Source organism: Abrus precatorius, unplaced genomic scaffold (genome assembly GCF_003935025.1).
Source record: "Abrus precatorius isolate BTA unplaced genomic scaffold, Abrus_2018 Scaffold4, whole genome shotgun sequence".
NCBI classification, from domain to species: Eukaryota; Viridiplantae; Streptophyta; class Magnoliopsida; order Fabales; family Fabaceae; genus Abrus; species Abrus precatorius.
The window spans coordinates 11,545,776-11,571,221 of NW_020874384.1; the positions used below are offsets into that span (position 1 = coordinate 11,545,776).

Below are 25,446 nucleotides of genomic sequence, written 5' to 3' on the forward strand. Positions count from 1 at the left end.
ATAGTTAAAGAATTCCTCACCACTTTAGGAGAAAAGTGTCAAATATCTGATAATGTTGATATATAATAAAACAATTAACAATATGAGATATGACAATGTTAAGGAGTAACATAATTACTTATGAAGATGATGTACATATGATAAATCCATATTTTGTTAGGTTTTTATTTAGTTTTCTAGGATCTTTTTAATATAAAGAGTAGTTTAGAAGATGAAAATTTCATAAAAATATATAATTGTTCAATAAATTTAAATTTTATTTTTGGTAACTCAAATTGTTTGAATTTAGAGTTCTTATGCAAATGTTGTTGTTGAATTAGTTTTGCAAGAGATCCAAAAGAAAAACACATGAATTGGAAGCTTTAAGAGGTTAAGTGAGTTTAGTGTAAATACTTTGAGTGCAAAAAGTGAACACTTGAGAGGCCTAGAATTCAATTAAGGTTAAGCCTAAGCACTTTCAACACCAAAAGTGAGCATTATATAGGCTTTGAAGTGGGTGTAACTTACGCGTATTCACTTTGTATACTGAAAGTAATTACTCTGAAGGCTTTTGAGGAGATATATGATGCACGTTAGCACTTTCCTCACTGAAAGTGAATGTTGCAAAGCTGGAAAAGGTAGTATGTGTTGCCCGTAAGCACTATTTGTGCTAAAAATAAGTGTTACAAAGCTTGAAATGGAGAAATGACATGCGCATTATTTTGCTCATTGAAAGTGAAAGTTCTAGAGAAGAAATGCGAAGAATAACCTTGGCCTAAATATTTTTAGGACCAAGAGTGTTGTTGTTAGCAATTTAAACACTAGTAAGTGTACTAGTATTGCAGCAAGTAATGAGTAATTTTTAAGATCAGGATATCATCTCCACAGGGAATTTAGATTTCAAATATCAATTCACAAAATTGTAACCATTTGAGCCATACGAAAATTGAATAAGGTTTGTAACATCTAACAGCAGTAAACCAAAATAATTAAGAGTAAAGGAAACTTGCAGAAAACAGATCAATGAATGCAATGTGGGATTAGAAATGAATTGAAAGGTAGTTAGGAATTTACTTCACAAGAATGTCAATATTAATTCAATTATGCTTCTGAAAATTCAAGAACTTGATTAATTGACAATCAGTTTCGCATATCAATAGCCAAAGGTTAATCCTTTAACTCATTAACCCTAACAAGCAACTAAACCACCCTAATCCCTTAGGTGAAGTTCAATTTCAAGTTGCATTAAGACTTAGAACCTTAAGATTGTAGAATTAGGTCTCCTTATTCCTAAGAAATCCCTAAATTCCGATTGCAAACTCAGATCAGAGATTCAAATCCAACTTCCATTGGTAAATGTTCCTCTTTGATTAACCATACGAATTTCCATTCATAAATTGCAAGAAAAGTAGAATTCACAATTCAATTAATCCAAGAACTCAAAATTCAGAAGCAAGAATCAAATCAATACATCAATTCGAGTTTCATAAACCCCTAACTACAAGAAAACTACTCAGACATGGGAGAAAAGAAAGAGAAAGAAGAAGAAGAAAAAGAAGAAAAAGAAAAACTCCAAAAAGCCATGGCCGGAAGCTCCAATCCGATTCCTCTTTTTGGAAGCTTCAAGACTTGACCCCAATCTTCTCTCTCAATCTCTCTCAACGACAATCTAACAGAAAAACGAAAAATAAAACTAAACTCCCTGAAAATCTGAGCGCATCTGGTATTTATAGAAATTCCCATATTTGCGCGTTATCACTTTTATGAGAAATAGTAACTACGCAGAAGGTTTATGGTTGCGCGTTAACACTTTTATGAGAAAAAGTGGTCACGCGCAACTTTCCTGATATTGAGAGCTCTCTGGAACTATCACTCTTGCTGATAAAAGTGTCAACGCAGAGCCTAAGTAGTTGTGCGTGATCACTCTTATGAATAAAAGTGACTACGCGCAACTCGCCAAGTTGAAAGCTGTCTAGAACGATCACTTTCGACGATAATAGTGGTTACGCAGAGCTTTCCTGATATTTTGCCTCTCTGAAACGCTCACTTTTACTGATAAAAGTGATGACGCCCAGTCTGCATTTTCTTGTTCTTGTGTTTTTGTTGTTCTTGTGTTTTTGGAGTCCAGACTTGCTTCTTTCCTCTTCCTTGTCATCAAGCCTCCATTTTCATGAACCTTGCTCAAATTATTCCTTCAAAAACAAGATTAAAAACTTAATTCCTAAGCAAAAATTCCATAATTGCTAAGATAACTACAATTTTAAAGAAAACTTCAATTCATTCTCTTTTTCTGCTTTCTTCATATATTTTTCTTATCAAATGTGTTAGAATTATGCTAAAATATCAGTAAAAATATGGATTCATCAATTGTTCACTTCAAAGGCGCAGGAAATAACTATCCTTCAGCATAAATACTTTTAACATCAAAAGTGTTCACTTCAGAGGCACTTCAGAGGCTGTAAGTCAAAAGTAGTTATATCAAAGGCATGAGAAAGTTATAAATAACTTGAAACTTATATTTTTAGGGATTCTTTCTCTTTTTTTTTTTCTTTTTCACACTCTTAGAGAGATAGAGAGAGGATTGAGGGCAAATTTCAAGGCTTAATTCTTAAGGAATCAAGCTTAGGACTTGGATTCATGAAGATTTTTTTACACATTCTCTTTCGCTCTTTCTTTCTCTCATTTTTCTATAATCATATTCTAATTTCTTTTTGTTAGGGATTGATGAATTCTATTTGGATATTGTAAATTAATTATGTATCTGAGTTATAGGTTCTTGATTGAATTGAACATTTAATTCTTTTCTTAATGTAATTATTGGATTAGTTGTTCAATTGAAATGAACTTAGAGATTTCATATCAATGGAAGTTGAGTGAATATCTCAGATCTGAATTAAATATCAAGATTAATGATGCCTTAGGAATAAGTATTCATTATCTTATGGTCTCTTAATTTCTCATGCTTAATATAATGTTTGGTTGATTTACACTTAAGGAATTAGGGTAATTGATATTAAGATCATTGAGTCAAAGAATTGAACTTTGATTGACCTAGTAAAATTGATCATTAATCAATTAATGAACTTAGGAATTCAGATTATAATTAGTTTTGCAATTGACGAATAGATGAAATTAACCCTAACTTCATTTGAATAGTAACTTAATTTCTCAAACCTTCACTATGATTTCTATTTTCTGCACTTCTATGTTTTGGTTCTCAAATATTCAAACCTTCTCATATTTCGATTAAGCTCAAATAGTTTTTAATCTTGTAAATTGGTACTTGAACGTGTCAATCCCTATGAACGATACTCGAAACTCAAAATTCTTATTTTTATTACTTGCTACAACTACCTAGTACATTTGCTAGATAGATTCTAGAGTTAACAACATAAAAACCAAGGTGAAATTTCACCAAATTGATTGATGAAAAATCTTTCGTTGAACATGCCTTAAATTGACTACCTACTAATTTCACACAAATAAAAAAACTACTCTTAATACCATTAATGCGAAATGAAGTGTGAATGACCTTATTACCAGGTGTACTGTTGAGGAAAAAAACCTAATAAGTAAATAGGTACTTGCAAAGGACCAAAGATCATGTACTTTTGTATAGGAGAGTTGACAACTTGAATATTATGAGGGTATATAGATTTAGATCCTAGAGGGTGTCCTAGTGATAGAAAATTGACTTCAACATACATCTTTATGATGACAAGAGGTGGCATATCTTGAAAGAGTAAGAAACAAACTCTTGTTGCATCTTTTACTATCCATGCATAGTGCATTGCTTGCTTTGTTGATGCTACTCATGTTATCTGGTTGAGAAATATAGTGATAAGACTTTGTATTGTGGTCTCCATTGTGAGGTTATTGAGGATCTTTTATGATAATGTTGTTACAATATTTGATTGTTAGAGATCTTGTGAAGATTCCACGTTGCCTAAACCCTTAACCAAGGGACTTAAAGCCCATTATCTTCAAAAGATATGTTGAAAATATGAGCATTATGAGTTCTTTTAATGTGTTTGATTAGTGGAGTTTATTTCTTATGACATGTATTCTTATTTTGAGCAATTAATAATATATATTTGTTATATCAATTGTTAAATTTAAAAATCAGTGTTGTTAGAGTCATTGTGCCTTTGATTGACACTATATTGGAGTTTAGGTATAATTTTAATTTTGAGCTCATATTGTTTGGACCATTATGCTAATGGTCAATGCCATTTAAAACTGAGGTATCAAGATCAAATTTTGAGTTCGACATCGTTGGGACCATTATACTAGTGGTCTATGCCATATAGAGTTGAGGTATCATGATCAAATTGTGAAGTTGACATCATTTAGACCATTATACCAGCAGTCAATGTCATTTAGAGTTGATGTATGATGAGTTTTTTCATAAGAACGTGTAATTTCTTTGACTTCAAGGCATTTAAGAAAATTTGTAAAGATCAACAAAAAATCAAAATGATGGTTTGACTTTTGAATCACATTGGCATGTCATTTTCTTGTTACACTTCACATTAATGAATAATAGATAGAGTTGATAATATTTGTAACTATGAAAAATCATATATCAATAAAGAATGTAATAATTGTCATGATTAGGTATTATTTGACTTTAATTGAATAAAGTTGTCTTCATATATTGCATCATAAATTAAGTAGTTTTTAAATGTAGTCACATTATAAAATTAGTCATTAGTTTAAGAGTCATTTAGAAAACTATTTTTTTAATTAAAATTATACAATTGATTTTGCCCAAGTGAGAGAATGTTAGAAGTATATAATTTTTCGTGAACTAAAATAAATATTTTTTTAAAAGAAGGGCTAATTCATGATTCAAATGAGGTGCATAAATAAGTCTAATAATTAATTTAAGAAATTTATTTGTTTAGACTTTGATATTTGTAATTAATTAGTATGGATTAAAGAGGAAGTCTTAACCCAAAAGTCCATGATGGTAGAGAATTGAAGTAAGTACTTTATATGTTTGACTAAGTCCTTTATGTAGTCACATGAATTGTTCCAACTTGCCCCATCGAGAATTGTGATATGAGAAAGTGAATAACAGAAGAAGATCTAACCTATTAGTTATCACATAATTCAAAGATTGAATATGATTTTTATTATAAAAATTATATCTTCAATAAGTAAGCCTAAGACTTTATTATTAGATATTATTTGTGTTTTAATTTAATATATTGTCATGTAAATCATTTTTACTTAGACAAATTTCTCCTTTGATACCTATTCTTGTGCCTTTCACTCAACGTGTATCTCCTTACTTTTAGAAAGATTTTATCTTTTTGACTCATTTGATATACTCCTCCTAACTCTTCTAGTTCCTTCTCCTCTACCAAAGAGAGTTCAATTGATGAAGCTAATTCTTCCACATTTTCACTTAAGTTAAGGTCTAAGTAACAAAGGAAAGCAGACTAATTTTGATTTTCACCTATGATATTTAATACTTAAAAAAAAATTCCTCCTTTGATGAGAATTGAAGGAACTTATGCCTTAGACCCTAGGTTTTTTTTTTTTTTTTAATTTATCATAATGTATGTGTTATTAATATTGACCAATATATTACTACCACAAATGTTTTGTGTATAATTGTATAAATTTTAAAATTTGTATATGAAGTATATTATTTTTCTTTTATAGTAAACAGAGCCTACAGGTCCAAACACAAACAAACTAAAACAACAGTCTAAAGGAAGGGATTCCAATGACATTCATCCTCAAGAAAGGGATTAAGGAAGGTGGAGCAATATCAAAACAAGAAAAAGGCATACCAGCTTCTAAACCACACTTGGCAAGTTAGTCAACACATATTAGTCTCTCTAAGAATATAGCTAAACCTAATGAATTCAATCTTAGATGGCAGCTTTTTTATCTCCCTAATTATAACAAAACAAGGGTAATTACTACTCTGAAAATTAATAATAAGAGAAAGAGTCTCCTTTGAGTCGATTTCTATCCAAATAAAATTAATATTCTTAGAAATGACTAGTTGGAGACCCCGAAAAATTTCCCATAATTTAGTAATCAGGGAGTGGAAGGCTCCTTAGAGCTGAAGAACCCAATAACGACATTACCCTTGGTGTCCCGGATAAGACCTCTGCAGCTGGTAGCACCTTGGACCTGCGAGAAGTAACCATCAACATTAAGCTTGAGATGTCTTTCCAAAAAGGGTGTCATTTAATGTTGTTTTGGACATCCAAAATTCCAGCCAAAGCTCTTTGATGCTGCATGCCATAAAAGAAAAAGTAATCAAAATCACAAAAAAAATTATGTAAAAGAGCATCAAAATGTAAAAGAGTATTTTGAAAAATAGTCCTATTTTTATTATACCAAAAATGCCACACAATCACACCAAAAAACTTATTCTATTATGAGAATGGAAGGATTTTTTATTGGTCAGATTTAGAAATAGCCAGCTAGATAAACCTAAATTAAATAAAGAAGGGAGGACAATTTGGTCCTAAATCTGCTTGGCCTACCAACAATCTCTAAGCACATGAATGACATTTTTATGGGCCTTCTGACATCTACTGCATAAGGATGAATTGAACATCCCACGGGAAGCTCTTTCCACATTAGTCAGTAACCTCCCATAAGAAAATAGAAATCCTAGGAGGCCCCTCCCAATTCTACACAAATTTAAAAATAGGATTGCAGTTGGGTTTGCTATGAGTAGAATTAGAGAGCAATTCAAAAACAGATTTTAACGAAAAACTCTATTACTAGCAAGCTTCCAAAATAACAAATCTTGGCCCCCAACTAACTCAGGGGGAATTAAAAGACTAATATGATTGCAAATAGAAGCAGGTAAAAGTTTTCTAATTCTATGCAATCCTACAAACCTTGCACAGCAAAAAAAAAAATAAAAAATTAATATGATCATCAATCTCATCCCTAAAAATAGGCTCTAAGGCAACATCAATTAAGTTTTGATGAAGTATATTATTAAATATAATTGTATATACATATTTAATATTTTTGCTACAAAATATGTTAAATTAATTATAAATAAATTACTATTAACTATAATAATAATAATAAATAGTAAAATTATCGCATATAATATCTAATTTAATTCATATAACATAAAATAAAATTAACATGACATTTATGATTTTATTTATTTCATATTTTTAAAAATTAATTTCAGATGTTCTAACTTTATAATATAAAATTTTATCTATATCTCAAAAAAATTATGAGTCAATTTTAATGATACGAAAGAAACAAAAAAATAAGTTAATAAATTATCAATAAAGAGACTAAATAAAGAAATTTCTTAAAAGATGAAATAAAAAATTAAAAATAAAAAAACCAAATAAAAAGTTATAAATTTTTGAAAAATCAAGAAACTTTGTTTAAGCCTAAAATGGTGCTCCAGAAAATATAATGCGGGTATAGCCAGCCGAACCGAACAACTCTTCCTCATCCTTCTGGGAAGAAATGAAGCAGCTTCCAACGCTGCTGATGAAGTCCCTTTCAGTTTATTCCTTACCACCTACCACATCCACCCTTCAACAAATTGCTTCCCATCAACCCAAAGGTGTCACTTCCCATTCTCTCTCTCTCTCTCTTTCTCTCGTGTGTGTAATGGTGTATCAGTGTTGAGTCCATGCATGGGTTTGAGCTTTTTTTCTTACTTTTGCTTGTGTGTTGGTGGTGGACAACATCGAAATTCGTTGATTGACTCTGTTGCAATGCGCGTTTGTAATTTAAATGTGCGTTAATTGTTAAAAGAAGAGGGAGTTTGGTGAAGGCATGGATAAGAAAAACTCTGTGGCATGTTGGATTCTTATTGAGTTTTGGAATATAAATTTAGGGCACGGAATAGAGTGGTTGACAATTTCTCTGTTACCAAGACATATGAATCTTCCTTAAATAGTGATTATTGGTTAATTGTGGTTTTACATAATAGGGTAAAGGTCCTGTGGATAGTTTGACTAGATTCTTAGCTCTAACTCTGGCTTTTGGATTGAGGCTTCTAATTTGGTGTAAGTTTGACATCCTCATTTCCCTGCTGTTTTGTGCATTACATTTTAAGCAAAAATGTCGTATGTCAGTGGCAGTAGTTTTGCTGTTTTGTGTTGTGGCTATCATTTTTTAAAAAAATTAATTGCTTGTGCTCTACATTAGAAAAAAAAAGTCTATAAGCACCAACTTTGATGGCTTCATGTGTGTTTTTAATGTACATACATATTTGTATATAGTATTATAGATTGATTCAACAGCCATACATGTGAATGTTGCATTATATTAAGCTTACTGAATTATTTTATGCATAGTTTGCGTTTGTAGGTGTTGCAAAGGTTGTACTGAAAAAGGGGAAGACACAACTCTTTAAGGATGGAAACCCAATGGTGTACAGTGGAGCTGTTGATAGAATAATTGGGAGGCCGCCTCCTAAGACTGGAGATATTGTTCTAGTAGCAGATGGGACTGAGAAACCAATTGGATGGGGCTTGTACAACTCAGTTTCTATGTTCTGTGTTCGGCTTATGCAGCTTGAAGATGAAGTTACCAGGTTTATATATTGTATATATAATTATTCATTCCTTTCTATTTTAGCTTAGTCCACTGACCAAACAATGTAGGCCAAACCAAGAGTGTGCTGCTTGGCAGGGAGTAATATTTCTCTTGGGCAGAGTGATCCTCTTGAGTTTAAGACATTCTCTAAAGAATCAAAATTACAATATTATTAGCCAGAATCTTCCAATCATATAGTACCTAAAGGGTATTTACATGCTACAGATGATAAAAACCTAGATAAATCCTAATTTAACAAAAAATCCTAATTAAAATGTGAATTTCCTAAAATCTGAAATCCGAACCAAATAAGAAGTCTTAACATGATCATGTTTACGTGAGAACATTTCTTCCCAAATATTTTAACAATAACATAATTTCCAAATAACAATTTTTCATAAAATTGCTTTTTCATACTGTATCACTGGACCTCTGATATTTAGTTCTTGATTATGCAGTGATTCATCTTGTGCATTGAGTATGGAGAAACTGCTGGAAACAAGAATTGATGCAGCAGTTGAATTGCGTAGAAGGTTGGGTCTTCCATCAGTCCATACAAATGCATATCGTCTAATCAATAGTGAGGGTGACAGGTGAGAGATGGAGGCTTGAACTTTTCTTGGGGCCCCTGGGCTGGGAGTGTGGACCCTCAAAGTGTTGCAGTCTTCTATTCTTGGTTTTCTGTTTAGTTATTGATTCTCATCTGTGTAATTGGAGTTTGCCGTTATTTCTCTGTAATAAATACCTTGTTCCTATAATTCACCCATAACGAAATTATTAGTGTCTCTGAGTATTAGAAATTTAGAATTAAAAATGCAATATGTTTTATTTTATTCATCAACGATGCCTTCTTCAATAATATGTATATGCTTGCCCAACATTCACCATTTTGGCTAGCCTTGTTGTTAACGAGAATGTCCTTGATGCATTGTTTTATTGGACACATGTTTTGCCAATTGCATATCTCCTTTTATTTGAATGTCTTTCCTTGTACAGCCTCCAATACTAAGTAGGTCTGATCACTGATAATCACACTTTCTAGTTTAAATGATAATGCCTTGAAGAAGTTTGCATGATTTTGAATGGGGCTCTGCTCGTTCCCTGCAGATTATCTGGATTGATAATTGACGTCTTTGGAGATGTAGCTGTAGTAGCATCATCTGCTGCCTGGGTTGAGAAATACAAATCAGAGATAGAAGCTTGCATCAGGAAAATCAACTATATCAATCACATAAATTGGAGGCCATCTGTTGATATTTTAAAGGAAGATGGAGTTAATGTGTCTGATATGAAGAAAATGCACTCGTCTACATGTCCTGAAAGAACGAAGGTATGCAAAATTGCAAATATCCATTAAATGATGTTCATCAAAATTTCAAATTGTTTTTTGTTGTGTACTTGTCTTTGTTTGTAATTTTTTTTTGCAACATTAATGCTAAGCCTGACCTTAAACTTCATAATAGAACAGTATTCTGTAGAGATAATAGCCATATTTTGTCCATATATTTGTTTGTTATTTAATTGATATGCGGCACAGGATAACTAGCTGCAGATTAAATGATAAGTGTTCCATAATATGAACCACAAAGTTAAAAGAATTGTTGAACCGACCTTTCTACCTTATAATACATATTTTGTGTATGGGGGAGGGGGGGTCTTGGATACTACCTTCTAATCCCAATCAAAAGCCAGTTGGGCTATTGGAATTACAGTCATGGAGATATGAAATATACTGATTTTGAGATTTTTGGGTCATGTTCCCATTTGTCAGATTTTGGAAAATGGAATTGTATACGCAATTTCACTCAAGGGCCAGAAGACAGGATTCTATGCAGATCAGCGTGAGAATCGCCAGTTTATATCAAAAATTTCAGATGGTCAAAAGGTTCTTGATCTTTGTTGCTACAGTGGTGGTTTTTCTCTAAATGCTGTGCGTGGAGGTGCACTAAATGTCACTGGTACACTATATGTTTGATTTCTCCTATTTCTTTTATTGATAATCTTTGTTTTTGATTGACATTATAATATTGTTGATAAGTTGGTTGTTTAACTGCCTCGTGATCGAAATTTACAAAGAAAGGACGCATACAACTTACCATTATTGAGCTATTGAAGTTCAGTATAGTTGACTCTAATCCAACAAAACTTCCAACTTGTACTAGGAAAATTTAAGACAGTTAAACCTATTATTAACCAGGAGTCTGCACCGTATTGTGCACCTGCTAACTGCAGACCATTCATCTGAAAGGAATTTAGTCATCCAGTGGCCTGCGGAGAATGTATTTTTTTGTGACCATGATAGGAACATAATGATATAAAACGAGATAGTTCCTATCAGTATTATATATATAACACACATTCAATAATAAAGGATATACATGCTGTACATTAGGAAATAAAATAAGGAAACACAGCTAGACAAATAAAAGAAAATAACTGTACAGTAATTAAATCAGTATAAAATCAAAATGATACAGTTTCCTAATTGGATGATATTTCCCTAAACAAGAGATTCTCCTACAGTGACTGCTGGAGTGACTTAATAAGTTTGATTATGTCAACAATTTTGTTAGGCATTGACACATCGCTGCCAGCTCTGGAGCTTGCTAAGGAAAATGTTATACTTAACAACATTGATCCTGGAAGAATTTCATTTTTGAGAGAAGATGCAACTGAATTTATGAAGGGTGCTCTCTTAAAAGATGAATCCTGGGATATTGTCATCATTGATCCTCCTAAACTGGCACCAACCAAAAAGGTATCAATATGCTAATCCTTCTTGATGTGTATGTAAATTATGCACTGCCTACTTTAACAAATATGATTGTGAGAAAATGTTACGTGTCTTTTAACATAGTCAACATTGTCTTCCCATTTCCCTGTAATGGGGTTTCTTTAATGCTTGTTTATGATATGGTTTATCTTTTTGGCTCATTTCTTTCTCATTTTCTAATATGCCCAATAATGCTGTTATTAATAGAACAAAATTTGTCATTGTGATTGTACTTGCACATGTGTGTCTAGGATTGTGTATGTTTGAGCGAGCTTGTCTGTGTCTCCACAGGGTGCAACAGATTGCGCTTCCATGATGTAAAACTGAGGTCATTAGTTTTGCAGATTCTCAATGACTTGCTTTAGGATCTGTTTCTTGAAAATCTTTGCATAAATTGGTCTAATCCTACTTGTATATCCTTTTTATTCCCCAAAATATGTAACAATTGTAAATCGTTTCCATTTTGAAGTGATTAAATTCTTCTTTTTTTCTTAAATATTTCTTAACAAATATAGTGATTCAAAATTATATTTGATTTGCTAGTCTTCACTTTACTGATTTGGTAGAAGTAGAATTGTTTTGTAAGTGATAAGAATCTTGGGAGAATCACACCATAAAAGCTAGCTATTGTAGTTGGAGAGCTAAAGGCATTATAGACCCCACAACAAAATCTCATACTTTCAATGTGGGACTTGAGTCCCATGCCTTGGGATTGGATCCTAACATCCCACTGTACTCTGCCGCTCCAGTACCCATGTGGGCTGACTTTGCATTAGTTGTTTGAGTAGAGTCCCGAGATACATTCAATGCCAGGGTTATCACCTGTGCTGCTTGTTTGCAGTTGAGAAACATGGTAAAAGGCTTTGATACAAATTGATAAGAATCTTCAAAAAACCACACGACAAAAGCTAGTCACTGAGTTGTTGTAGTTAGAGAGCCCCAGGTCTTATAAACTCCACACTAGAATCCCATGCATGCAACGTGGGACTAAAGTCCTAAACTTTCCAGTTGGATCTTAACAGTATGCAAGATAGATCTGTTAGAGTTAGCAATTAAAGACTCATCAGTCTTTTTATCCAGTTTGTGTGATATCATAACAGATATATTTTACTTCCATTTTGAATGGGGTGTTGGGTGATATTCTCTTTTTGAAACTCAGGGACTCAGGGTGCTTTTGTTGTGGGTAGACAGATTTTGGATTCTGATTCAGTGGTGATTTGAGTGTTAAATGAAGCAAGTATAGGCAAGCGTCAGTTTGATTCTTAAATTATATTTTCAAAAACGTTACAATCAGGTCAGCTGGGGTTTTAGATTGTCTCCAGTCTATTATCTTTTCTGTGGTTGTTAGCCTAAGGTTTGGTTTTGTGGCCAAAAGGTGAGGCAGAGAGATCTTGTCTCCTTTTTGTTCACATTGGTTTTTTTCCTCTTTCTCCTTGATTTTTTTCTGGTTAGGAGGATTCTTTATCCTAGCATCTCCTTGTAATTTTTTTTTGTCTCACTGAAGTTCTTTTAATAAAACAAAAGGCTTTTGTATGGCTCTTCTATTTTTACACACATTTTCGTGAGTAGTTGATTTTGAAACAGTAATCAATGGAAATTGCAAAGCAGATTAGTTACTTCTATATGTGATGCCGATACTCAGGCATACTGCATTGAATATATAATTGGGTACAGGGATAAGGTTAAGGCTTATTGTTTTTTTTTTTTTTTATATTGATTCTCATTGGGATATTTAATGCCATGAACTAATTATGCAAACATTGCTTTACTTCATTTTACTTTGAATTTAAAGCAATTACATGAGCGTGGATTATGCAAATTCTTGTATGATCTGGTTTTGTCTCTGAAAATTTGCATTTTGCGATACCGTACCTACCTCTGCTTATTTTTCTGTTTTTTGTCTTTTGAATTTTTGTGTATGTTACAGGTTCTACACGGTGCATCTGGTATGTACAGAAATTTAAATTCGCTTGCGATGCAACTTACAAAAAGAGGTGGTCTTCTAATGACCTGTTCCTGCTCTGGAGCTGTGACCCAAAGTGGGATATTCCTGCGTATCCTTCAGGTATTAACCTATTTGCTCTAGGTCTTGTGTCAGGTCTCATGAACCTAAGTTGACAAGTCCAGTCCAACTTAGTCATGATGGGCCTTGAATTTGGAAATCATATAGCTGGAGAAATAAGAAGGGGCAGAATGGAAGGAATTAGAGAGGGAAATCAGTTATGGGAGAGCAAATTCACGTATAATGCTTCATATAGTGGGGGAGGGGAAACAAGGAGGGCAGTTTTGCTTTCTGTTAGTAGTGGGCAAGGGTGTGAAATTTTTAGGAGCATTGCTCCTGGGTATTGCAGAATTCATTCTGCAGTATTTTTCTTCATTAATTATACAATTCATATCTTTTTATTTTGGTTGCTGAAGTCTTCTTGCCTAAGCCAAAAAATATTTCATGTGAAGAATTTCTGATAGGTCATAAATTTAATAATCATAATTTTGTGTCCTTGGTTTAACAGTGATAATTCTGAATCATAAAAGAAATGTTCAATGTAATATTTAGTTTTTTTTGGCTGAGCATTGGGTCTGGAACTCGTAGAAGTTATGCTGAAGTAGTGATATTTTAACGCAAAATCACTGCTCAGATAAACATTATAAGATTCATTAATACAAAGAAATGATGAACGGATTTAATTAATACCTGGAGCAAACAAGGGACTGAATTTCTGCTTATAGACTCAACAGGTTTTGAAGTTATTTCTATAAGTGTTAGCATGAAGAGTATGGTTTTGCTGTGATGAGAAAATGTATATGGGTTTTGGATATATATATATATATATATATAAGGATTTAAATTCTATCTGCTGTCATCAATCATATATTGCCAAATCATCAAGTGGTTGAGCATAACAACTACACCGGAAATCATACTCTTTTAATGAAGTGCATACCCGTTAGGGATGATCAAGTAAAAGACTTTATGCTGGCAATGGATGAAGTTTAAACAAATAAATTTAGTATAAGAAAATAATAAAAACGTTTTGCACCATTCTTGCTTTTTTACTCCCATTTTAGGTATTTCCCACCATAATCCAATGTGACATGAAAGTTTTTTATAACATCTATGTGTGTGCAATTATTGTGATGGCAAGGTCTAGCAATGTGCTTATTAACCTGCATATTCCAAATTAATTAAATATTACCATTCTCTTATTAGGGTGCAGCATCTATGGCAGGTAGGAAAATCACCATTCTAAGACAGGCTGGTGCAGCTTATGATCATCCGATTGATCCAACATACCCGGAAGGCGCATACCTATCCAACATTCTATTAAGAGTTTCATAAGTGTTTTATTTGGAAGTTGCTTTCATTTTAATTTTTTCTTTGTAATTCTATATTTTAATGCAACTCTGCAAAATTTCCTTTCATTATAATCAGAGAAGAAATGTGTTTCACTGAAATTAATCAAGAAAAACTAGGGATATGTTTAGTTATTTTTTATTGTCAAACTAAATTAAGTAATCGTTGAAATTGAAAGCTAACTACTCAGATGCATAGGGTAGATCCTTAGCTTAGCAAAATATTGCAATAAATAGTTTTTTCATTGCTCTCCAACTTTAGAGCCAGTTTGTACCAAAATCAGATCGATTTTAGTGAAAGGAACTTTATTGATGGGGTTCAACATGTTTCGATTTTCATCATCATGTCTAGAATCGATTGCAGGGTTCTAAACAGGAATTCAAACAGACCGTATATGTTCCTGAATATCGTTTTCCAGCAAAAAATAGCACCTGTTTCCTACACACTTTGGATTCATTATATAGCATGTTTGCATTCGTGTTCAAAAGTCTACGTTTACTTTAATATTACTAATTATAGTTTTTGTACTAGATTTATGTTAACAATATTTCTAATGTGTTTCAAGTGGCATGAGGCAACATAATCTATTGGATAGACTTCATCCATTCATCAGTTTATGTTCTGAAATTTGATTGAATGCAGTGAGCGCCGCTTGTTTTGACTGTAGAGTGTCTAGGTAAGTTGGCTCGAGAGTCATCAACAATGGTCTAAACCCAGCCATGGTAAGTTGTTCCCTATGATTATGGGGTTGATTACACAACAGATATTGCACAAGTTTAGCTATTCCTCCAAGCTGCTAGCCTCACTAGAGCTTGAGATGTCAGCTAACAGAACTACTACGCCCTTGTTGATACTTTGCTGCATCCAAACAGAAACTAAGAAATCAGAACTTTAGAGTTTTCTGTAGAAGAAAAAAATGTAATATTTCATTAATTCTCAAAGAGAAGTACATGAGTATTTATATGGAGTTTCTCTCTCAGCTACAGATGATTGAATGTAAAAATTATTAGTTATGCTGACTAACAAAAGTTACGCTACTGTTATATAAGTAGCTGATAACTAAATGAAAACATATACTTTCATACACATCTTTTTAGCACTCTTAATTTTATTAAAATTTATAGAAAATTATAAATATATAAGAGAAAAATATTAAATTAGAAGTGAGCAAAAATAAAACTAGCACGATTTTTATAATTTTTAATAAATTTTAATAAAATTAAAAGTGTGATAATTTTTTTTTTGTCATAGTGTCTTACTAGCCTTTCTCATTTCATAATAAATGTCTTTGGCAACATAGAAAGTGTCAATTCTAAATTATTACGTATCATTTGCACAGTGAGTTCTCGTCCATTGTCCATGTTGGTGCTAATCTTGATCACCCTCGTCATGTGCATTCTAGTGTCTTTAACTTGGCCTGCCATCTAGGATCCAAATTGATACACTTTGTTTTGGAATGGATTTGAAAAAAAATATGTTTAACAGAAATATATTGATAACAAAATTAGCATTTCTAGACTTTTTAAGTGTGTAAAATAGAGAAAGAAAGGCCTATGCTCTGTGTATTTTAACCATGAATAGACGGGAGAGATTATCATGTGTACCACTCCTTTTTTATTACTATGCTCTGTGTTTTATACATTTCAAATTAAATGCCAAAAGTTATTTAAAATCACTTAAAGATCTTAATTTTTAGAAGTAATTTTATACCTTTTGAAAATTAAATTTTTGAAGTCATTTGTAAATTATTTTTAGAATTTAATTTTTAGAAGTGATTTTATATCTTTTGAAAATTAAATTTCAAAAGTAAAATTATAAATGACTTGTGGAATTTAATTTTCACAATACAAACTCACTTCCAATAATTAAATTATAAAATTGACAATAAAATGAGTGGTGCAAATAGAAAAAAAAAATCTTCATAGATAGTTTGCTTATAATTTTAATAGACGAGTGATATGACAGTCTCATGATGCCTTTATTTAGGTCAAGCATTATGTAATAATTGTTCAATAACTGATCCAACTCGTTTTCAATCTGTTAAACTAATAAAGAAATTTAAAAATCAAATAAATTGTAAACCAAAAAATTGAAAATAAAAAGAATTGTATTTTCTTTTGCAATTTAGTTTAGTTTTTATTCCAAAATTCAAAAGTGAACCAAATCAAACTGAACCTCAAATATGCTAACTTTATATTATTTTTCTATTTCTTTCTCATATAAACACTAATCTAAAATATATTTTATTAAATTATTTATATTTTTTTGAAAAATTGAGATGATTTTAATTTATGATTTATAAATTAAACTAAGGCTTAGTTTGAGTAAACTCATAGAGAAGTCATTGTAAGAAAAAAAAAGTCAGCATAAAAGATGAATAAAATTTCTTTTATAACTTGGAAATAATTTGTATTTTTCTATTTGTTTTGAAAAATTTTGAAAAGCTCTCTCATTTAACTTCTTTAAAAGATAAGTTATTTTTAATCTAAAAAAAATATTATTTTTTATACGAATTCTTTTTCTTCTGTAAAGACTTATCTAATCGCTCATTTAAATTGACCTAAGTTGTGATTTATGATAAAATTCAATACTTTTAACAAATTTTTTATTATATATTTAACTCTTTATTTAATCAGCATTATCTCTTAAATATAAAATTTCACCACCCCTATAAAATTAGTAGCTAAAGGAATTTATGTATTGATTTGAAATTTTATTCATACTGTAATTAATAAAATTTTATTTATTAACAAAAATATTAAAGTTGTGCCCTTTAAAAAATAAAGCAAAATATTGAAAATGCTAATCCAATCCAAATTGAAAAACATAAGTTTGAATTGGTTCAATCTTAATACTATCCTTAAACCGATCTAACTAAATTGCAAATAACCGACTAAAATTGAACAAAATTTTAATAGGAATTAAAATAAAAAATAATAATATTTATAAGAAAGAACTATAAATTTAATTAACAAGAGAATTCGCACAATCTTAATTTATCTTATTTAACAAATTGTTTTAGTGTATCCGACTAAGTTCCAAACATTTTCAACTCATATTGTCTAACATAGCAATAGCAACAATTGGTAGATTAAGAACGAAATCTTGAACTCTAGTTCGGGTATACGATTAAATAAAAGCCCATCTTTAGTTTGTTCTTGAAGATTAAATCTCGTATTTGGCACTTTTAATGCTCTTTGGGATTAAATGGCTTTATTGAATATTATTAACTGGTTTGTAGATTTTGTTCGCAATATGTTGGTTCTTTTTCAAAGTTTTATATTTGATGTTCTTATTATAAAAGGAAAAACTCTAATGAGTATGATTTAGCCTTTGAACCCATTTCTTCTTATAAAACATGTAATATCTCAGGTGAAACAGGAAATGAAGAAGGAAGAAAGGAAACATTGTTTTTGTTCTCGTGGGTCCTTTTCCTTGTTTCCCATTTGCGAGGGTTGGCTATATGTATGTACAAGGATTTTAGTGAAAATTTGGATCATAAGTAGAGTTGAACAGTTGCAACATGGGTTTTTGCTTTATAGCTATTTGACAATGACATTATTTTGTGGAATTTTAGGAGTTCAGAGCCATTAGATGAAAGTGATATATAAGAGAATACTCAGATCAAAGAGCAATCGTAGTATAATAAGGCATGAATCCCTTCTACACTTTTTTCCCTTAAAACTTTCTAAGCCACGCAATCTGTTTAGTTCCAACCATTTTCAATGTAATATTACAAAGACAAGAAGAGAAGCATCTTGTAGTCTCATCCTTTACTAGAAACTTAAAAATAATAATTAAATTTCACTCCCAAACACCAAGTTAATCGAAAATTTATTCTACTCCGTCAATTATTATCATAACTCTGTTATTATTAAAGGATGTAACTTAAATATAGTACTTAAAGTTTTTTTTTATTTGAGTTTTATCTTAATAATTAGCACATATTTTTATTATACAAATTATTGAGATAAAAATATAATTTTAATTAGAAAATATTATAAAAAATACTTAAGTTACTGCCCTAAATTTTATCCACTATGACTTGGGCTTTTTTTAATGTATAAGAAATTATTTTTATCCATTTTTTATTGTACACAAGACGTGACTTTTGTATGCTTACCCTCCTTATCTAAATTTGCAAGGAATCTTGAAAAATATACAAAACTTCGTATGCACGGAAATATAGTAAAAATTACGTTTAAATATACTTTTAATTTTAATTGATGAGTAATTTTAGCCCGTGTTTTTATTTTTATTTTTTGCTTTTGATTAGTTTGTCAATGATTTAAATTAAATTTCTCACTTCAAAATTTCATTCCATAATAAACAAAAATATGACAAGATTCCATTGATTTGTATAAATTTATACACAAAAATAAAATTAAATAAATAAAAAATATCTTTCATTATATTTTGTATGTTTATTTTTACTTAAAAATTTTGTACATTTTTATTTGCTAATTTATAAGAATCAGTGATATTATACCTTAAGACACATTTTTGCTATTTATCCAGTTATATTTTGAGATGAGAAACATATTTTGAATGATTAAAAAACTAAGATTAGAAGCAAGCAATTATAATTTGAGCCAAAATTATGCGTAAGCTAAAATATAAAGATTAAAAGTATAATTAATCCTAAAAATAATAATCAATGATATTTCCATATTAGGATAGGATAGAAAATTTACGAATGTTAAGAGGGTATAAGACTAAGACAATAAACTTCACGTACTCTAATTGAGGGGGGGATCATTTTAGGCTTAGGCCTACCAAACAATTTTTTTAGAAATGCTACGTAGCATTTTTTTTTTATTTAATGCAAAATAGAAAAATATTAACCCTCACACAATAAAAACGAAGTTAAATTAGTATGACGATTATTACATTATAGTAAATGAGGCTTTTCTGTATACATTGACTTCACATCAATGATTTATATATCCAACACGTTACAACAAAGTGAAATCAAGTAAAATAAGTCCCTTTCCCATAAAGGAGCATTTCATCTCATGTATGCAATTTCTACTATTTTCACTCAGAAAGGCCAAAAGTATACCAAACATGAAAAGTGACTAACACATATACTGGACACTATTTGTCAGAAAATACAAGATATTCCATTTCTGATATAGGAGACCAGAAAACAATAAAAGAATTTTTGTGGGATAGGGGAACACCTAGCATCTGAACAGTTATTAGGATTTATGAATATCATCGATGTACAAAATTACACCCACCGCAGTTGTCTGTATAATGCACAAGCCTTGCTGTATGGGAAGATCAAGCACAACTAGTTTCTCAGCTCATTGCCCTCCTGGATTCCTATTCCATGACAAATAGGATGGATCTCCAAGTTGCCTACAGTAAGAGACAAGACATATTAGGAGTTAATAATATTCAAAATATACGAATTTTAGACAACCAATAAACTATTTTACAATTTCAATGATATATATATTTTGAATCTATAACGGATACAACTGCATAGAAAGCACAACATGAACTAGGCCACGCTCATGATATTTTGGGTTTCGCACTTCTGCTATTTATCTATACAAGTTTCTAGTCAAAATTTTCATCACTACTCCAGGAGTCCTGGCAGGAACTAATATAATTTTCATTTTCTTTCTTATGTCCATATGCAAGAGAAGAAAACTCTCACATATCCAGGACAGGAAGTATTTCTTAAATATACAATTAAAATGTAATACCCTTAACATATAACTAACTCAAGCAATATGTAGATTCTAATCAAATTGCTAATGGGGTGGTAATCAAGAAGTCACAGAACAAGAGGACTTAAGTTTGATATGCTACTGGTGCAAAAAGAGAGCACATTCAACACTATTTCCGGTCAAATACATATGCAAGAAACTAAGCAACAAAATAAGAAAGTAAATTATACTTCAAAAGGGACTAGCATGGTAGAATAGGGGACTATTTTACCTTGGCTTGACAAGATATACAATGGTAAAGGACATAGCCAAAAAGAAGCTCAATCCTCCGACAGTGAGATAAGCAATGCCAAGGAAGTCATTCTTCCCACCGAGCCAACTAGTAGTTGACAGAACAAGCTTTTTCTTGCCATTAAAACTATATGTATTGTAGTTATTCTTCAATGTCACGTGTATGACATCACCTTCCTCTAGATCCACCTCAATCTTTCCATACAACTTCCTAAAAGTTGGCAAAGCAGCAGTTCGCATCCAAACCATAAGATCCTCCTGCTCATTCAACTGTTCCATATACATTCCAAAAGTAAGCAACTTATCTCATTTATGCAAGCAAATTGAGAATGCCCGGACGATCACAAGATGACCCACGGAAAATATCAGAAATCATATAAATGAAAGAAAAAGCAACAAGGAACATAAATGCATATAAATAGTTTCCAAATGAATGATCTATTTCAAGATTAGCTCAGCAAAAGTAACACAGAGAACTGAGCTGCATTTGGTGCAGTATGGAACAGGTACAAGAAGTTATGTCCAGTGCTTTTAAAATGAGCAGTTAATCATTAGACAGCCATTTCAGTGCAAGACTCAAGATGCCTTTTTGTTCACTAGCTTCCTCATCATTTGTTTATTCAAAGTCATGAAACAAAAAAAAAATGGAATCATCAAAGGTCTCAACACTTGAAGAGCAAAAAATTCATTCTTATCACAAGTTGTATGCTAACGTATAGCCTTATACATACATCAAAAGATAACTGGTCACATATAAAAAATTACTAAAATATATGTGCTGTATAATCAGGACCTCAAAACACATTCAGTCCATTGCATATTACCCAAACTAATTGTAATGAGTATAAGAAAAGAGAGGAGGTTATAATTATGGATTTCAGTCAAACGGTCCATTTTAGAGAACAGGAGAAGTAGCTACTAATGGACCCAAGAGTGAACTGTACTGTCTGTATATTATCATTCCTGGTATTTGAGCTCCAGAAGTATGGTGCCCAGTGTTACAGTATCATTCCCACTATCATTTATTATGAACATGATTAGAAATTCAACATCTTTATCAAATTTGGACAAGGATATTGTATTACTGAAAATGATGTGCCCAATTATTTTCTACTGCTATCATTCAGTATAGACTAAACACTGAAAATGTCAATAACTCAATCCTCACAGCAATAAAAAGATATTGATGTGGATTTTCAATTTTATATTCACTTCTACACTTCACATACTTACAAAATAAATATATTATTTTTCCTTGTAAAACTTTGCATGTATTTGGATTGATTAGCTGAGTAATTTCATCCAGTTATAAGCAACTCAAATAGAATTATCAATTATTTAACCAGATAGTTCTATTCCAAACTTAAGAAAGATAACTACTAGGATTTCCACATTGACTAAGAAGCCAGAATACTCCTTGACAACCCTCTTCCAATGAGCTAACTTTTGGAAGTGAGTTAGGTCTAAATTTCTAATATAGTATCAGAGTCTATCCAATTTAAATGTTAGGCCACCTGCAGATGTCCAATACTAGGCATGAAGAAGGAGGGGGGGGGGGTGTTGAGGTGTCTCACATCAGCTAAGAATACAGTCAAAATACTCCTTATAATGGTTAGACAAACCTCCTTCTATCAGCTATTTTTTGAAATGAGTTAGGCCTAGTTTTCTAATAATAACTATATCAGTAGTTTCTGCTTTCAAAATCAAGAAGTGGTTTAGAGGTCAATTTTATTAAAAGGACAAAAATACATCCAAAGAATACAAAACCCATGTGCACAGCATGTATACCAATCACTAGACTGTCTGAAGTAACTAAGTAACAACTACATTAATAAATAATAACTAACCAACAAATGCCGGCACAAATAATTCATGTTTAAACAATGGCTCAATTTAGACTGCAGGACATATCAAAATGCCTCTATTTACTGTTTTGTACTTAATCAAGGAAGATTATTGTACATATAGATGCTCATTTCAATTAAAATTTGAGTTCATGAAAGACTTACTGGTATTTTTTCATCAAGATGACCACCTCCTATTACTGAACCATTCTGGAAATTTTTTGGGAAAACATCACTTCCAAATTTGTGGTCCCTATCACTCTTCCATGAGATGCCTTTCTTGTTCACTGTCAAGTTATTGTTGTTGCGCGAGAAGCTGTATGTATCGTTGAACAAGCTCCAAGCTATAAGACCACAAGGTAAAATTGCTGTACCATTTACATAATCTTCAGGCTCACAACCACTTACTGAGTCTGCTTTTCCAGAATCTTTCAACTGGTCATCGTTTCGGCTTTTAACATACCTATATTACAAAAAATAGCATATTTATATGAATTCAAGCACTTATATACAAAGAACTATATGCATTAGAGTCCACTATTAACCAACTAAACTTTGAGACTGAAAAAAGAAAATTATTGAAGGAAGCAGTCAATCAAAGACATTGAAGTGATAGACAACTAGTATAAAAAAATACACATTTTTTAAAAAAGGAAAACTATTTTGAATATAAGATGCATGCATGAAAAATAACGAAGTTCATATCATTGGCTCTTGAAACTTCATCTCATACAAATACATCAGTTTTTGTGTCTAAGTCTGATGTAATTCCGTAAATTTCTTCAAGTTAATAGCTACAACTCTAAAAATATATTTATAATTTGTAAAAATAATTTTGGCATTTTACATGATAGCTTTTAAGTTTTAAATGAACTTCATTTCAGTTGCTAAACTAGTTATTTTTCTACTTTCATTGTACAACTGTACCAGACTAGCAGGGAGGCATGAAAGCTAAGCAAAAGTGCAAGTCAACAACATTTGTTAGGAATATGTAGAATTCCCCAATGAAACAGAAGGGCTGTATTAGACCGTTGGCAGCCAACATAAAATAATGTTGAATCCTTCTGACATGCATTCTCAACAATAAAACTCACATAGAGCCCAATGGTGTGGTGTGAATTGATCCTTGTAATGACACAACCATGCTAGACTCCCCACTCACCCACTCCCAGCCCATTTAGTCTATAGCCTAGAAATCCACACAATTTTTGGAGGGAAATAAGCAACAAAAGCTGATATTGTCAAGACCCACCGAAGATAAGACCAGATCCTAGTCACTTTAGACTAATTTCCTCATGCCTAGTAAACATGAAATTCAATCAGATAAAAGAATTGCATGATTCAAAAGAAATGAAAGTAGATACCGCCGATGATTCTGGTAAAAGTTGTCAAGCTGGTAGTAAACATAAATAGGAGACTTCATACGCTTCTCCACCTATTGACAAAAGCAATGTTTCAGAAAACAAACTATCATCAAAATTAGAAATCCATAATTTATCAATTATGGGAAAAGTTAACAAAAAATCAGTAATTAAATGACAAAAAGAGAAATCTGTGTCGAGGAAACTTACATGTAGCTCCCTGGTGCATATTTTTTCTCCAGGAGTCTGAATGTATGCTACCTTGTCTGTCACATTTGACGGTATGCACTGTGAGTCATACCTATCAATAATTTCAACAACCTAATAGATAATAAAAAGAATTTGAAATCAACACTCAGCAGTATTTATAATATACAGAACTGGTAAGCAAAATTCAGAAAAGTATTGCACTCAAGCATACATCATGGGAAGCAATTAACGAAGCAACTCCAATAGGAATGAATGCGATGGTGATAATCAAGAATGCTGAAATAACCTGCAGGGAAAGCAATACACTGCATAAATAATGACTTCTAAAATCATGTAGAGAATCACTGACAACATATCCAAACAGGTAGATTTACCGCTCGTGGCGTGAGAATAGGTTTGCATGCTGGAAGTTCTTGTTGTGTAAACTTCGAGTCTGAAAGGTATGAAGATTTCCAAAGAGAACTCTAGTCAGCAAAGTCGTGTGTAATTAGAAACAACAAAGGACACAAACACAATTGTTATTAAATCAAAACACACTGTTTAACCTCAAAAAAGACTCCTCAACTAGCTCAAAAGCGTTTCGTTACATAAACACCAACACTCGAAAAAAATAATTTCGAAGGGTACCCATATACTAATATTTGTTTTAACAAAGTATCATAAATTCATGAAATACAGCTTCAAAAAGGGTCTTAAACGGAGAAAAGCTCATCGTCCATTTCAGAAACGAACCTCAACAAAACCATTAACCCTTCCCAACTCATACAGCAACAACCTTAAATGTCGACCTTTCGAAGGAAGGTCCTCCAGGTAAATTGTATTTACTAAGTTTTGTTCAAAACAAAAATTTGCAAGACAAACACAAAAAATCACAAAAAACAAAACATGGGTATCCACGAAAGCCAAAAACAAATGAAAAGAGAAGATAATCATTACACTTGGGTCTCTTGCTTTGTCTCCTGGTAGCTGAGGAACCATTGGATCCATCACCCCCAGCGTTAGACGAAGCCATAACCAAAGAAACAATCCAATGCAATGATAAACTTAGCCTTTTTCGAAAAAGCTCGAAGACCCACAAGAGAAATGAAACCAAGGAAGAAGAAGAAATCAACAAATGAAAATTGAAATCTGACAGAGAGAAAGAGAGAGAGAAAGGGTGGTTATAATATTTGATAGCGAAGAGAGGAAGGGTTACCGGCTGGGTGGGTGGCTCTGGGAATTGACTTTTATTGAAGAAAGGAAGAAGGAAGGAGGGTTCTTTTGGCGGGGGCGGCCGGTGACCCTTTCTCTCTCTCTCTCTCTCTCTCTCTTCGATGAAAGAACAGAGAAATGAGAGAGAGAAAGGCACAGCGAAGAGAGAGAGAGAGAGACCAATTACCAGTCAAACATATACAAATGC

The 25,446-nt window shown here is 31.9% G+C and overlaps 2 protein-coding genes across 7 annotated transcripts; one reads left to right on the forward strand and one right to left on the reverse strand.

Moving 5' to 3' along the window:
- Window positions 1-7,368: 7,368 nt before the first annotated feature.
- LOC113865540 (ribosomal RNA large subunit methyltransferase I) lies at window positions 7,369-15,719 on the forward strand. Of its 5 annotated transcripts, none has more exons than XM_027500171.1 (8): window positions 7,369-7,555; window positions 8,308-8,533; window positions 8,994-9,128; window positions 9,643-9,865; window positions 10,307-10,493; window positions 11,109-11,293; window positions 13,236-13,373; window positions 14,517-15,719. In XM_027500171.1, the coding sequence occupies exons 1-8, from the start codon at window positions 7,456-7,458 to the stop codon at window positions 14,643-14,645; spliced, it is 1,323 nt and encodes a 440-aa protein (XP_027355972.1). In that variant the 5' UTR covers window positions 7,369-7,455; the 3' UTR covers window positions 14,646-15,719. The 5 variants fall into 5 exon arrangements, with proteins under 5 accessions (XP_027355972.1, XP_027355975.1, XP_027355973.1 ...); XM_027500174.1 differs by having other exon boundaries at window positions 7,401-7,555; window positions 8,295-8,533; XM_027500172.1 differs by having other exon boundaries at window positions 7,411-7,555; window positions 8,994-9,068.
- A 3,733-nt stretch (window positions 15,720-19,452) lies between these two features.
- On the reverse strand, window positions 19,453-25,446 carry LOC113864673 (ALA-interacting subunit 3-like). Of its 2 annotated transcripts, XM_027498663.1 has the most exons (9): window positions 25,243-25,446; window positions 24,984-25,110; window positions 24,422-24,480; window positions 24,259-24,333; window positions 24,048-24,158; window positions 23,841-23,911; window positions 22,642-22,939; window positions 20,613-20,902; window positions 19,531-20,024 (listed from the first exon to the last, which is right to left on the reverse strand). In XM_027498663.1, the coding sequence occupies exons 2-9, from the start codon at window positions 25,057-25,059 to the stop codon at window positions 19,970-19,972; spliced, it is 1,035 nt and encodes a 344-aa protein (XP_027354464.1). In that variant the 5' UTR covers window positions 25,060-25,110; window positions 25,243-25,446; the 3' UTR covers window positions 19,531-19,969. The 2 variants fall into 2 exon arrangements, with proteins under 2 accessions (XP_027354465.1, XP_027354464.1); XM_027498664.1 differs by having other exon boundaries at window positions 19,453-20,024; window positions 24,984-25,408.